This window comes from Panthera tigris, chromosome F3, assembly GCF_018350195.1.
Source record: "Panthera tigris isolate Pti1 chromosome F3, P.tigris_Pti1_mat1.1, whole genome shotgun sequence".
Classification (NCBI taxonomy): domain Eukaryota; kingdom Metazoa; phylum Chordata; class Mammalia; order Carnivora; family Felidae; genus Panthera; species Panthera tigris.
Window position 1 is genome coordinate 34,807,852 of NC_056678.1, and position 15,693 is coordinate 34,823,544.

A 15,693-nucleotide genomic window follows, 5' to 3' on the forward strand; every position below is an offset into this window, starting at 1 on the left:
TAAGGATTCAAGGAGGTCTCATAGGTGGCTATTGATTTTTAAAGAACGGGATCTAACACTCGGAACAAACCATAGTGAGTGCTTCACATTAACTACCGGCGAGTTGATAGGAATGATCAAAGCTGAAAACGTGAGCTCAGAGGTGCTATGCTCCCTGAAGAGCAGGCATTGTTGTCTCCGTTTTAAAAGTAAGAGAATGGAGGCTTGAAGAGCCCCTGACACCTCCGTGCGGAGGGCTGTGCTGAGGGGCTCCGGGACATTCCTAGGAGGCTGGGGATGGAAAATGCGCAAGCCCCTCAGAACCCCGTCCATTACTGTGCTGGTCCTGTCCAGCCTGAAGAAAAATCTAGCAGGGGATCCTCAACCTTCACCAGCCTCTCTTCCTTTTGACTCTCTGACGATCTTTTCTCTGTTCGATCTCTGACGAACTTTTGTTGCATCTGGTAGTTCCGGATTCACCATCTGAACTGTTGCTAGCAAACAGGAGAGTAAAATGAGCTACGAGGCATGCAGTGGTCGTGTGGGTGAATGCACACATCTTCCTGGTCTTAGGAGGGGGTTACGTCCTGGTAAACCCATCTAACTTGAAATGCATTTAATACACCTAACCTAGCCAACGTCGTAGCTCAGCCTAGCCTACGTTAAACATGCTCAGAACACTTATGTTAGCCTACAGTTGGGCAAAAGCATCGAACACAAAGCCTATTTCCCAATAAAGTGTCGCATAGCTCATGCAATTGATCGAATATTGTACTGAAAGTCAAAAACAGCACGGTTGTGGGGCGCCTGGGTGGCTCAGTCGGTTGAGCGTCCGACTTCGGCTCAGGTCATGATCTCATGCTTTGTGAGCTCCAGCCCGCATCAGGCTTTGTGCTCATAGCTCGGAGCCTGGAACCTGCTTCAGATTCTGTGTCTCCCTTTCTCTCTATTCCTCCCCCACTCGCGCTCTGTCTCTCTTTCTCAAAAATAAATAAAGATTAAAAAAAAATTTTTTAAATAAAAAAAAAAACCAGCACGGTTGTGTGCGTACAGAATGGTTCTAAATATGTCGGGTGTTTACCCTCAGGATCACGTAGCTGGCTGGGCGCTGTGCTCGCTGCCACCGCGGGGCATCAGGAGAGAGCATCGTACCACATATTGCTAGCCTGGGAAAAGATCCAAATTCCAAATTCCAAATACGGGTTCTGCTGAATGCGTATCGCTTTCACACCATCTTAAAGTCAAAAAATCTCAAGTCGAACCATTGTAAGTCGGGGGCTGTCTCCAATTGCAGTGTCCAAGGGTATGGCTAAGCACCGCGGCTGGCACCTGATTTCTAGGACAACGAAAGGGGCCCCTGACTGCCAGCTCTTGGGGCAACTTCAGGAGGTGGGGGGAGGGGGGTGCTTCGTCTTCCGTGCTGCCGGTCTCCAGACCTTACTACCTCAACCTGGGACTCAGACGAACCTGGACTCCAGTTCTGTTCTGCCACCTGCAGGGCATGTGACCTTGGGCAGGTTATTTAACCTGAGACTGTTTTCTAATAAGTAAAGTGAGCCTAAGAACACCTTGCTTGCAAAGCTGGCATAGGATTAAATGAGATAATCTACCCAAAGTGCCTGGCGTGCACTAGGCACTGGATAAATGAAAGCCATCGTTATTATTATTCCTGCTGCTTCATTCTGTTCCACAAACTCAGCCAACTTCCCGGCTCAGAGCAGGGTGATGCCAGCCAGGAGCCTGCCAGCCATCAGCAGGAGACCTCAGTCCTTATCACTTCCTCACCCTCCATCCTTGGGGAGAAGATCCAAGGAGGGGATCCCGTGCCTCTACCCCCACCCACTCGCAGTAGGGAGTTTTCGATGAAGATGAGGTTTCAGGCATCCAGTCGACAATTAGCTCTTTACCTGTAAAGGACAGGAGACACAACTTGTGTTTTTCCATGGAAACTTACAGAACTGTGGGTGATAGGAGGTTGTTAGGAGCCGGTGCAGCCCATCTTGTCCCTGGAGGGTCCGCTGTGGCTTGGGCTGGCCACTGGGTTAGGCCTCTCTGACCGGCTGCCCGTGTCCCTCTCCCTGTGAAGTCTCTGAACCCTGGCCCCATCTGGAGTGAAGGGAAGGACAGAGCCCCAAGCACTCAGGCCTCCCAAGACTGATTGTACCCGTGGCCCCAGGGCTGCTGGGATTTGGGGAAAGCCTGTGAAGAGAGACTCCCCCCCGCCCACCCATACATCCGCCAGTGAACAACTAGGGGTGCCAGCAAGCTACGAAGAACTGTGGGGACAGAGAAGCAAAGGCCCACCTGCCCCCGGCTTTGCTTCCTGCCTCCTGAACCCTGCTCTGACCTCACCTCAAACGTCATCTCTTGGAACGCCCCCAGAACCTGCCGTCCCTCCTCATCCTCAAAAGGATCCCTTACAGGGGCGCCTAGGTGGTTCAGTCGGTTAGGCGTCCAACTTAGGCTCAGGTCATGATCTCCCCGTTCGTGAGTTTGAGCCCCACGTCAGGCTGGCTGCTGAGAGTGCGGTGCCTGCTTCAGATCCTCTGTCTCCCTCTTTCTCTCTCTGCCCCTCACCCACTCATTCTCTCTCTCTCTCTCTCCCCCTCCCTCTCAAAAATAAATAAATAAATATCTAAAAAAAAAAAAAAGCTTAGGAAAAGGTCCCATACGGTACGTCCCCCAACTCTGGCAATGGCGGACTCTCCAGCTGGCCACTTTGCCAGTCACTGCAAGACCGAGCCCAGGGCTAAGCCAGCCCTCCGGGGGCCTCTATTTCCTGGTGGATCAAATGGAAATCATAATACATAACAATGCCTAACCTGGCTTCCTCCCTGGGGAGTTGTGCAGATCAAGTGAGATCAAGTGCGTGAAAGCACTCTGAAAAGCTGGAACCCTCCCCCGGGCACTGTGGGGACAGCACCAGGGATCTGGGTCCACACCCCAGGCCTGGCCGGGGCTCTCCTCAGCCTGCCTGCAGCTGTGGATGTAAAAGAGCGTCAGCTCTTTGCTGGAAAACAGCTTTGATTGGCGGGAAAGGAGAAGGTGGGTCTGAGACCCTACTAACTGGAAGGGGAGAGAGGGTCGGCTGGTGGGACCACCGAGAGAAGGCGCAAAGGAAAGAATGAGGCTCAGGGAGGCAGCTGTGCTTCAGCTGCTGCGCTGTGCGCTTGGCCAGGCCCTGGGGACCAGGAGGCTGTGGATGAGGCCAACTGCATGCTCCAGCCAGGCCGCGTCACCTCCCACCCCCGCCACCTGGCTCCCGGCCACTGAGAAGGCCTCTGTTTCTTTCCTTGTGTCAGAAGGCTGGGGACACGTGTGGGGACAGGTGTACCATCTGGCAGGGGGCAGCAGATTCCAGGAGGGCAGGGGATTAAATGCTCATTCTCTGAGGGGCTCCCCCAGCCTGGAGAACAGCTTCTTACTTCCTCCTGCTGTCTTGTGTCTCTTGTGCACGATTGCTTAGGAATCCTGGAAGCCTCTTGGACGCCATGGCCCCTGAGGCGGACCTCTGCTCTCTGGCCTTTGAGCAATGACCGCGTCTTGATTATACCTTTATTGTGACATCTATCCCATTGTATTGAGATTATCTGTTTCCTTGGTTTGTCCTCAAACAAACCCAGCAAGGCAAAGATTATAGAGCCCCAGTGCCCAACAGAGTTCACTTTTTTTTTTTTTTTAATTTTTAAGGTTATTTGTTTATTTTTGAGAGAGAGAGAGAGAGTGAGAGAACACAAGTCGGGGAGGGGCAGAGAGAGAGGGAGACACAGAATCCAAAGCAGGCACCAGGCTCTGACCTGTCAGCACAGTGCTCAGTAAATGTTTAAGGACCACAGGGACCCAGGCACAATCCGTTGTCAAAATCCTATGTCTTGTGCTCCTTCGACTCGGGTGCTTCTCCAGCAGACGCATCTGGGTTCTCAGAACCATGTGGCTCCTTCCAGGTGTCCACACAGGATGGCAGAAACACGGTTTCTCTGTCCCCAAGCTCGCTTGGCAAAGGGCTCTGGTTCCTCTGTCCGCCATTGGAGAACACTTGTCACTGAAGAGTGATGATGTGTTTGCACCTGAGGAAGTCACTGTCCAGGGCCTCAGAGGCCTTCCTGGCCTCACCTTGGGTGGTCCAGGCCCCGCAGGTCTGCCATGTTCTTCAAGATCTTCAAGCATGAGGCTGGTTCCCACCATTTTCTCAGTGACTTGTCCCCACAGCCAGTAATAATCTGATATCATGTCCCTCACAGGGCCTCACAACTTGTGGACTACACACTGTGCTGGAAAGAGGGAGAGTGAGGGGAGCCACCCCAAACTCTGCACATCCCCGGTGACCCCTTCCCACAGAGTCCTCCAACCCCACTGAATCAGGCCATGGAAGGCACTAGAGATGCGGGGCCCCAGGGCCAGAGGAGCCAAGAACGCAGTATGAGTCACCTTTAATTAAGAGTGTTTCTTAAGTAAATGACTTAATAGGACAGTTATATTCATTAGAGGTATAATTACAAGACATAAGATCAAGCAGAAAAGAACGCGGAGTGTGAGGGCAGAATGGGTCCGAAGCAGCTCTGGGTTCGCTGGGAGAAGGCGGCGGAGGGGTCAGGGGAAGGGCGTTCTCCCGACTGTAGGCTTCTTCTTGCCACCCTCACCTCCCAGCCCAGCTACCCCGGGATCCCAGCACTCAGCGAAGGGGGCGGGGGAGCCTCAGGCGTAATTAAAATGCAATCATAATAAACAAACACTAATTAAAGCATCACAGAGTGTCCCATTAAACTCTGAGTCAGTCCTGATAAACTGCCTCCTGACTCAGTGGACGCTCTCCAGGAGAAAGCTCTCCCTCCTTCTTAAAGCTTCCAGAAACAACTCCCAGCCCCACCCCATCCTGCCCCACCCACCCCAGCCACCAGGTCCCAGAGCAGGGCGCCTGTCACCTGGGAGGCAGGGTGACGCACCCAGACATCAGGGATTCGACCTTGGTCCTTTAGGGCTTCTATAGACTCAGAGTAAATTCTTAGGGGCAATTTCTCCCTGGACGCTAAGCAGTGCCCTCTCCCCCGCTCCCTCTCCCCCTCCCCCTCAATCGGGCCTCTTCCCTTCCACAGCCCCAAGGCAGAGTTCTAACCCATTTCTTCCTGGCCCTGGGACCTGACGTTTCAAAAGCCTCCCCCAAGGAGCAAGGTTATCTGTTATCAGTAGTTCGCAGTCTCTAGGACAGAAGAATCAGTGGGAGAGCTTGTCAGAACCATTTCTCAGGCCCCATCCCAGAGTTTCTGACTCAGCGGGTTCTGGATCTTCTTGTCTCCTAAGCTCACAGGTCGTGCCAGCACTGCTGGGTCCAGGACCCCGCATCGAGAGTCATTGCTCCTTGAGAGAGGTCCAGGGCCACCTCTTTCTGGAGGACGTTCTCCTGGCTGAGAGGTGGCAGGCTGGAGAGCTCAGAGACTTCATATGTCCCCAGTTCTGTGGTCTTCTCCCTCCTTTCCAGCTGAACCCACACCTGCCCTTCCAGATTTCTACCCAGTGCTCCCTTGCTCTCACACAAGGTTTTCTGAAGAAACTCTGCTTCCCCTTTGCACAGGGGTCTTCCCGCCTGGAACGTTCTTCATCTGCGTCAATGTTAGTCACCCTTCAGGACCCGGGCACGTGCCTTGTTTCTCACAAAGCCTGCTTGGGACCCCCTTCTAGAGCAGCACCGTCCCATGGAAATAAAACACAAGCCACAAGGGCAAGCTCTGTGTACAATTGTAACTTTTCTAGCAGCTATATATTTTTTTTAATTTTTTAATGTTTATTTATGTTTTTAGAGAGATAGAGAAACAGAGCAGGAGTGGGGGAGGGCCAAAGAGAGAAGGAGACCCAGAATCCAAAGCAGTCTCCAGGCTCTGAGCTGTCAGCACAGAGGCCAATGCGGGGGTCCAACCCATGAACCACGAGATCATGACCTGAGCCGAAGTCGGACGCCTAACCGACTGACCCACCCAGGCGCCCCTAGTAGCTGTATTTTTAAAAGTAAGAGGGAAAGAAGTGACATTCATCATCGATTTAATTTAACCCAATATTTGAAATTTTTCATTTTTTTAACGTCTCAATAAAAAATTATTGTGATATTTTCCTTTTTTTTTTTCCATACAAAAATCCTCAAAACGCAGGGTTTATTGTGTCCTGATAGCACATCTCGGTTTGAACTAGCCACATTTCAGATGCTTATAACCGCAAGAGAGAGTGGCTATCGCATTGGACCCAGAAGACGTAAAAGTATTTTCTCTTTGCTCTGAATTCCCTCAGCTCTCTTGCAATGCCTCTCTTAGAACACACATCACTTTCTTGGGGTTGGTTTGTTTGTTTGCTTGTTTTATTGCTAGTCTGTTTGCAACTTGAAGGTGATGGCTGTGTTTTACTGCGGCTGTTGTTTTCATTACCCCGAAGTGCCTAGTGCTGGCCTGTATGTAGGATGTGGTCCGTGAGTATCGGTTGATGAATGAATATAGAAGCACATGAACGTAGCAAAGACAGAGAACCCACAGAAACATGTCACGTTGAGGGTCTCCTCCCGGTCCCTGTGACATTTCTGGCTTCTGGTTTGTGCACGGCTATTACATCTTTGAGGAGGGCATCATTCGAGTCTTAAACCGCACTCCCCCCCCCATAAGTTTCCTGTTTCACTTCTCTCTTCCACTCAGTGCATTACAAAAAAAGAGAGAAATTCCCACCAGGAGGGCCCAGGAAACAGGAAAAATAGTTGTGCTCTTGGTTTCATGTTTGGAGAAGAACAGGGTTCTCACTATCTCCGTGGCACTTGGCGTGAAAGTGGGCTTTGTTGCTGGGGACACTGCTCCCATTCAGGGCCCCCTTTCCCAGCTGCTGAGAGCCGGGCTGTGTTTTGACAGACGGGCCGAATGCAATGCAGACAGTTGTTTTAATTTCCAGCCAGATGCAGACATCACTCACGCGGATCCCGAAACCCAAGAAAGGGAGGCTGGGCGCTGGGTTGCTGCGCTCAGGCCTCAGAGGGCGGGCTGGAGGGGGCGGGCGGAAGCCATCCCAGGCAGTGGGGTCACAGCTATCCTGAAGGGCTGAGAGCCTCAGGCCCAGGAGAGGCACACTAGGAGAGTGCCTGGCAGGTACCTTCCAGAAGGGTGCTCCTTGTAGGAATCACAGGCCATGAGTCACGGGGGAAGGGTTGCTTCTTAAGGCAATGTGATGCCAGTGGCTGGTGGGTGGCTGGTGGCAATGGCTGGATATTCGCTTTTAACTGTACCAAGTCGTTCAGGGCAGAAATCCTAACAGTCTCGGGGAGGAGTTAGGTAAACCGTGGGAAATCAAATCCCAAACATCGGAATCGAAGGACAAATGCGGCCTCCCTCGGAGGGAGGGCGGCAATGGCTTTCACAGCCTTCCAGACACCTGTCACCTCGACTCTGCTTAAGCATTCCAGTGACGGGAGTCCCTTCCGGAAGTGAGGGCTTTGCGTTATTGGACAGCCTTGACTTTCCTAGGTTGGGCTTTCCTGAAACTTCTTACCCATGAGTCGCCCTGCGGCCACATCGCCGCCCTCCGAACATTGGGAAACCGCCTCCACGGCCACCTCTAAATAAACATCCCATGTCCATAAGCTGTACCTTGGATGCTGCATCTAGATCAGACCCATCAGACCCATCAGCCACTCTTCCGGGAAGGATCTACCCGGTTGAACAACGCCGCTCTTGGAGCAGAGGCCTGAGCTGGGAAGTCCCCAGAGTGGGGTGGCCTGTCTCCATCCTGACATTATTTCTGCAGCCCATGAACAAATTAGCCCCTTGAGCTCTTATATCACCCCGTCAGGGCACACTGGGCATCGAGTCGATGCAAACCCTCAGGTCGGGTACACAGGAGCTATTTCAGACCAGCCTCCACTTACACTACCAGTGTTTTCAACTGACTTGCAAGGCTTTACGATTATCCTTCCTGCATTTCTTTTTTTTTTTTTTAAGTTTATTTATTTATCTTGAGGGAGAGCGCACAAGCATGATGGGGGAGGGGCAGAGAAAGAGGGACCGAGAATCCCAAGCAGCCGCGGGGCTCGAACCCACGAACCACAAGATCATGATCTGAGCCAAAACCAAACGTCGGACACCTAATAGCCTGAGCCTCTCAGGCGCCCCTCTATATTTTTGTTACTAAAAGGAGGTTAGGAATGTTTAGAGCTGATTATGCCACTCACTTCTAGGAAAGCCTTGTCATGTGACTCTTAGGTGTTATGAGGTAGTAGGAAGGAGGGACACCCGACATAGAAAGGACGCTTCCTGGGAGCTGGTGCACGAGACCCTTCATCGTCTGGCCCCCGAGTGCACCCCCCTTGCGTCTCACCCCGGCCCATCCGGGGTACACCCTTGAGTTATGCTGAACTTAACCACGATTACTTTTGCTCGTGATGATCACTTCTCGCGCTGCCCTTCTGGGTCTGTGCGTGGGCCCACTACTACCCTGACTCCCGCTTACCCAAGTGGCCCCTTCTCCAAACAGGTTGTACCCTGCACCCCGCCTATAAGTTCACCCCTGTCCCATGTGAGGAGCTCCATCTTTGCAGTGACAAGCTCCCCCCGGACTTGAGCTCTGCAGGGCAGGATCTATGCCCTGATGGTTGGCACTTCTCTCTCACCTGGCACCCGAGCCTCCCTCTAATGACTTCTGATAAACATTTGCTAGATAAGCACGTTAGATGTATCCCAAGCCTCTCAAGATGATGCTGTGAAAGTGCCTTCGCGGATCCTCTGTCCCTCTGCCAGAGGCAGAGCACCGTGCGATAGGACACTGGCTCGCATTTGTACTTGAGGTCACGCATCCGGTGGGGGGGGGACCTCTGTACCCCGACAGAGGACAACCCATCCCCAGCCCGGCCAGTGGTTTTCGCAGCCCAGCAGCCCTGCTGCCCCAGCCAGGGGTGGTACTTAGCGTGACAAATGGAGGACTTCTGTCCTCTGGCCCCCTTACCTGGCCTGAGTGTCACACACGCTGGACAGGTGGAGGTGCCCGGTCCAAACAGGCCTGGCTCAAGTCCCTGTTGGGGAAGCTGGCAGGAGTTCACTGGGGCTACATCCTTGGAGTGGGGGGACAGGGGCTTGGTCGGTAAATTGTCACTTTCCCCAGCAAGGCAGAATCAGGCAGGCAGCTCATCTCCGCGGATGTTCCCATGTAGCCAGCCTTTTCAAAGGATGCGAGATTTACTAGAAAAACTGAATGCAGACATCAGAGAATGGGATAATTGGATCCAGGTGGTATGTTTGGTTGGCTGTAAAGAGACTGCCATGCAATGAATATTATTTGATAGGAAAAGTTTCTCCTTCTCTCCCTTTATAAATTTTTCTGTGCGGGCAGGATGTCTCAGCCCAAGCCCAGCTGAAAGCCCTTCAGAGACAAGTTGGTGGCACTCAATAGACTTTCAGCAGAGTTAACCATTTTCAGCACTTACCGCAAGCCCATTTCCCACACGGACTTGGGTGGCAGGCAGAAGGACTTTGGTGGCAGGCAGAAGGACGCAGGACGATTTGCTGCTGCCTCTGGCGATGGCAAGAAGCAGCCTTGCGTCTTCCGCCCCAGAAACACACGCCCCGCCCCCCCACCCGCCCCGCACCAGGCGCACAGATGAGAACACAGAACGGCCATCGATTTATCCCCTAGCGTCACCTCTTTCAGGGCAGTGACCTTGCAGGTGTGGGTAGGTGTCATCCCTACCTGATCTAACCGTGCTCTCTTTCGTCTCTCTGCCAGATCACCAGGGTCCCCGTGGAGTCCTGTGAACAGTACACGACCTGTGGGGAGTGTCTGAGCTCGGGGGACCCTCACTGTGGCTGGTGTGCTTTGCACAACATGTAAGTTGGGGAGCGTTCCGAAAAAGGGCCCGGGGTGTAGACCACCAGGTGCTTTCCTGGGAGGGTTGATGAGGCTGTGACAGTGGCTTGCGCGGGGAGAGGGGAATTTCCAGTAATTCTCATCAAGGTTGGAGAGCAGGAAGAGAGGCCAAGGGCGGGGGGGGGGGGGGGGGTCCTTCCTTCCCAGTGTTAGTGCCTTTGCCTTGCTTTCATGTCCGAGTTCTGCCCTCCTGGCTTCTCTGAAGCTGCACCTTGTCAACACGGGGAAGGGTAGTGGTACGGGCAGAACTCACGAGGGCAGGTGGAGAACCCCCGAGGACCTCCTCGGTGCACCCTGAACGAGGTGCCTCCTGCCGTCAGCGTGCAGATGGCAGTGCGCTAGGGTGGGGGAACCCGGATTCCAGCGCGCCGCTGTGTGTCTGTGCATGCTGCACTGACCGCCCTGGGCCTCCACTTTCCCGGCGCTGAATAGGAATAATGCCTACCTGGAAGGTAAACCGTGAGGATTCAATGAAATAATAAATGTTTTGGAAATACGGAAGCCCAGAATAGGCTCTCCGAATCAAAATAGTTATCATGAGCTCTGAACCTCTGGGAGGACCCTTCTGGCCTCATTAATTCAAGATTTGGAGAAGTCTGCACCTCACTCTAACTTGCCTCACACCCCTATTCAGACGCATCCCTGCCGGTAGAATCCCAGCTCCATAGAAATGCAAAATCACACTTGAACTTCCTAATTCCAAGAGCCCCCAGGGAGGGAATAGGGTGACAACCCAAAGGGGGGAGCTGGCCAGGAATTCTGTTCCCCAATGGAGCTGGAAGCTCTGTGGCTTCGTGCCAGCCAGCAAAGCATCTCCATGAAATGTGCCGGGTTTGGGGTGGAGGCGGAGGCGGGGGGCCAGAGTTCAGGGTCCTGCACAATAGCTCTTGGCTTCCAGCCTCTGCAGCAGGTGTTGCGAGGGCTACGAAGGGAGGGAGGGAAGCGGGCGCCTCACAGATGCAAAATCCGGACTGGATTTGAGCCCACAAATACTGGGTTCCCTGCTTGGGTTTGGAGGTAAGAGACTCCTCCAGAAGTTTCGCACGCGCACACGCACACGCACACACACACACACACACACACACACTCACACGATGCTCTCACCAGAACCCAGGCAGTGAGGGAGTCACCATTAAAGTCAGACAAGTGGTACAGATTCCAACGCCCCAAGAGTGGCAAAGGCGGCTAAAACTGTTTCCCCTCCGTGAGGCCGAGCGGCCAGCCAGCTGAATCTCCCACCAGCAGGGTTGATTCCTCCGGAGAACCTGCCAGCTGCCCCCGCTCTGTGGAAGTGTCCTAGACTACCTGTCCTCTCCCTGTGCTGTGGGCGTGCAGCCACACCATCCGCACCTTGCCCCCTGCCTGGCCCTCCCCGCTTCTGTGCCAGTGCACTTGTCACACAGAACACACCCCTTTACAGATGGGGGATCATCATTTATTCAACAGCACAGACAACCGTGCTCCCCAGCCTGTGCCGGAGGCCACTGATCTACCACAGTGCCTGAGTCTCCCGGTGGCCGCACACCACCCCTGTCGTGCTCCTGTCTGGGTAGGCTGTGGCTTCTAGAAGGGCCGAGCCACATCAGGATTCCCTGTGATTTCCTCTGTCCTCTACCTGTGGCAGACAATCAGTCCCTCCCACCTATGGGCACATCTCTTCTTCTGGCACCTCTGCTTACCAGGAGCACTCCGGAACAAGCTTCTTCCTGTTTCTTTCCAGAGCTTTCTCCCCTTAGATCTTTCTCACTGTCACCCACGCCCCCGCAGTGCCCTCCCACCTGCCACTGGCGGCCGGCCTAGGTAACGGGAAGCAGACGATGGGCCCATTCTAGTTCCCAGGCCCACCCGCTGGACTTGAACGGAGGCAGAGGCCGAGGGAGATTGCTGAAGAGGCTCTGGGTCTGGGGGGATTTGAAACCTTCCTGTCTCTTCTGTATGCCTTGCTCTTGCAAGTCTGTTATTGTCTCCAAGGCTATTTATCTCTGTTAGGACTGTTGCCATAAATAGTATGATAAAAAAGAGCCATTTCAGTGAGTCAATGAGATAAAGGCTCCAGTCAAGAGCTCACTTTAGAGCTATCTTAAGGATTCACTTAAACCTCAATAATTCTTTTCTTTGACAGCATTCATATTTAGATCCATTATGTGCCTGGAAAGGAAGAGGGGAGGGGCTTGGGCGGGGGCGGGGAGTTTGGTGGGAATCAGTGCCAGATTGTGGGATTGTGGCATCTTGTATCTCGGTGGCTACTTGGTTGGAGAAGCACCGGGCCCTACAGCGTGTTCCCATGTGACACCGGTGACAGCCCGACGCTCCTGCGTGCAGGCGTCACCATGCCCACCTGCCACACTGGGCAGAGAGCCTCCAGCCAGGGATGAAGCTGTCGGGAGAAATGGCCACACGGCTTTCTGACAGAGGCAGCCCTGGCTGACACTCCTGGCCTGTCTCTCTGTCTCCAGGCATTATTGCACACCGCAAATATTTATTTAAAATATACCATGTGACAGGTAGAATACCTCAATGAATAAAACATGGTCCCTGCCTTCAGAGAGCCATTAATCCAGCCCCAAGATCACATGTGCACCGCCCGATACAGCTAAGACTTGTCCAGATTTTTCCATTTTTTTGGAGTAGAATAATAACACGAAGAGTCATCATCATTATTATTATTATCATAAGGGCCTAAAACCCATTTTCTAAGTACTAACTGATTTAATCCTTATAATAGCCCTATGAGGTAGGGTAATGTCACTATCCTCACCATTTTATAGTTGAGGAAACTGAGGCTCGGAGAGACTAAGTAACTTGCCCAAAGGGACACAGCTAGTATGCAGTTGATCTGGGGGGGAGGGGGTAGAATCCAGGCAAACTGGCTCCAAAGCCCATATCCTTAGCCTTAGCCTCTTGTGTGCTAATTCTCACATTCCCCAAATGTCCCACCGTTGCTCACCGAACATCCTATAAAGATACTATCTGTCAGGAGCTATTCTTTATGCCAAAATTGTACCTCCTGTATTGAGAGTTAATCCCACTTCCTCTTAGTCTGTGTTTAACTGCCATCAGGACCATCTGGGAGTCACCCAAGCCCTCTGGGGTAAGTGAAAAGCATAATGAGAAGACAAGCCACAAGCCTCAGAGCAGCAAACCCCTCTTACAACCCCCCAGGGGACAGTGGAACCAAACAGATGAGTCTCCGTGGCCTGACCTCTTGTGAATCTGTGTGTACGGCAGGTGCTCCCGCAGGGACAAGTGCCAGCGGGCCTGGGAACCGAATCGATTTGCCGCCAGCATCAGCCAGTGCATGAGCCTCGAGGTGCATCCCAGCAGCATCTCAGTGTCTGAACACAGCCGCCTGGTAAGTAACTCGTCCTACCTAGGGAGCTCGTGGAGGGGACAGGCACAGAGCGCCTTTCCGTGTGTGCGTGTGTTCCTTTAACACTTGCACGTGTGTCGGTGACTGGAGCACACTTTAAAGGCTCCAAGGAAACGTTGTGTTTGGAGAAACCCTATGATAACTCTTAATGTAAAGGGCACAGCCCCTCTCCACACTCCCTGCAAACTCATCACCCGTTGATCTGTTTTGTAAATCTAGATGTTGCATTTAGTAACAAACAGCTACGATATGGTGCAACCCGATACGAAATAACGCATTTTTCTTCACTGTAGGCTGTATTTACCTTCCTCCACCTACCATTTTTCACAGAGACCTTAGAGTTGTGTGTGTGTGTGTGTGTGTGTGTGTGAGAGAGAGAGAGGGGGGGGGGGAGAGGAGAGACAGAGACAAAGAGACTGAGACTTAATTCACAGCCCAGTATGCACTTAAAGAGAATATTAAAGAGAATAAAATAGCCCTTAACCACCTGTCGAGGTACAACCCAAAATATTTCATGTCCTCAGGCCCTGCACGATCATTTCCTTCTGAAGGTTTTATGAGCGTTTACGGATGTTAATTAGTTAATGAACCTTCCAAGGTTTCTGTTCATTCATCCCCACCAGGAGGTTTTGGCTCCCATGGAGCTGAGGGAACAAATAGGGGAGTTTGTACCTAAGTCTCTGGCCCCATGGAAACGAAACTGGGGCAGCGATTCAGCAGCAAACAAATGCCTGGAGAGGCTAGGTGACACTCATTGTGCTAAGAAACCACTGCAAATAAATGCAGCCAGGTGTTGGTAGGAAGACAAAGGGAGACCTACCTAGTGGCTCCCAACTTGGAGGCCACCGCGGGGGTGGCGGGGGTATTGTCCCCATGAACCCTTGTGGCCACTCCCTGTTGCTAGAGGAAGCCGGTCTTCAGATCCTTTACCTGTTGTTTCAAATACCGCTTAGATGTTCTATTGTGGTCATTGAGAACAAACTCATTTCTGGCAGTCTGAGGAATTGTTACGCTTCCGAGGAGGGCACTCAAACTTGCAAAGGCTGGGAGGTGCTGGCCTAGATCATTGGAACCCGTAGACAGCAGCAGACATCCTCCGAGAGGCTGGTGTCCGAGTCCCTTGCTTTCTCTGACCCCCACAGCTCCCTGTGGAGCCACTGCCCTACTCGAGGGGTGCTGTCCGTGAGCAGAGCACCCAGGGTAGGGGGGTACAGAGAAGCAGAAGCTCCTAGGACCCCCACCGACCTGATAAGCAGCCCCTGAATAACAGCTAGGCTGTCCTCCCCCAACGTGGTAAACCTCCAGATTGGTAAACCAGTGTTAAGACTTGTTTGTAAAGGGCTCAGCTCATGACCTGCTTTCCAGTTTCACAGTTTCATGTCAGAATGATGAGGGTCCGAGATGGACTGTGGTAACTTTCCCTCCAGTGCCCCTCACTCAGTCCTTTCTGATGCGGGGCAAGATTGAAAAATAAACTAATAATGATGTTAATAAAGACCATTGACTGCTGTCAGGGCTGCTGTAACTGTTCCGTGTCAAAGCCGGAAGATCACCTGGACCAGTGTCTTGCCTTAACAGATGAGGTCTGGGGAGATTAGTGAGCACCCGGCCACGGCAGGGCCAGGTCTCCTGAGCCCCTGGGTCTCTTCCTGCGGCATCATCTCTTTGATCCTCGGCCTCTTTGCTCCTCCCACAGCTCAGCCTGGTTGTGAGTGATGCTCCAGACCTGTCTGCGGGCATCTCCTGTGCCTTTGGGAACCTGACAGAGGTGGACGGACAGGTGTCTGGGAGCCAGGTCATCTGCATCTCACCGGGGCCCAAGGATGTCCCTGTCATCCCTCTGGATCAAGGTAAGAAGCGTGTGCCATGAGAGTCACCTGCCAGGGACTGCCCTTACCAGAACGGCCAAGAGTACAGGGCACAGGGGATGGGGGGTGGTGAGTACCAGCACAAAAGTTGCCTGACCACGTCTTCATATTGCAGACCTTAATACAGGCTTATGATATAACTCGTTTGAGTTTGAAAGCTGCTTGTCATGCCCCGAAGTGAAATTCCGGAAGAAGAAAATCCCCTGCTCCTATTTGGGCTAAGTCTGCACAGTGTGCCGAGAGTGTTTCCAGACTTCCCTCCGAGGGCTGCAGCCAGTGATTTTCAGTGGGGTTCTCCCCATGGCACTGGGGGCTTGAGGGGCTCTGGCCTAATATTTCTGAAAGGCTTTCAGTAACTGAACATGCCTCAGCAAAAGCAAGGGGTTCTGTGGGATCGGATTCATTCTGTTTTCCCTAAGAGGGGGTGTGGGGCAGTCTGGGCCTCCGTGATGGGTGTCTCAGCAGGACCAAAGGGACTCTCTTGGGACCAAAGACAACTCAGGCAGCGTCGTGCCCCAAGAGAGCCCTGCAGTGGCTTAATGGATTATACCCAGATTCTCCACTGGGCCCCCAGATTGCTACCTTCTCCTTTCTCCC

At 52.8% G+C, this 15,693-nt stretch overlaps 1 protein-coding gene across 1 annotated transcript in view; it reads left to right on the forward strand.

The window, feature by feature from the left end:
- Window positions 1-15,693, forward strand: part of PLXNA2 (plexin A2) — a 207,387-nt gene that overhangs the window by 123,152 nt on the left and 68,542 nt on the right. The window contains exons 5-7 of the mRNA XM_042975512.1: window positions 9,718-9,818; window positions 13,087-13,210; window positions 14,925-15,078. Of these exons, the coding sequence (XP_042831446.1) occupies window positions 9,718-9,818; window positions 13,087-13,210; window positions 14,925-15,078 (379 nt within the window). The remainder of the gene's footprint in view (window positions 1-9,717; window positions 9,819-13,086; window positions 13,211-14,924; window positions 15,079-15,693) is intronic.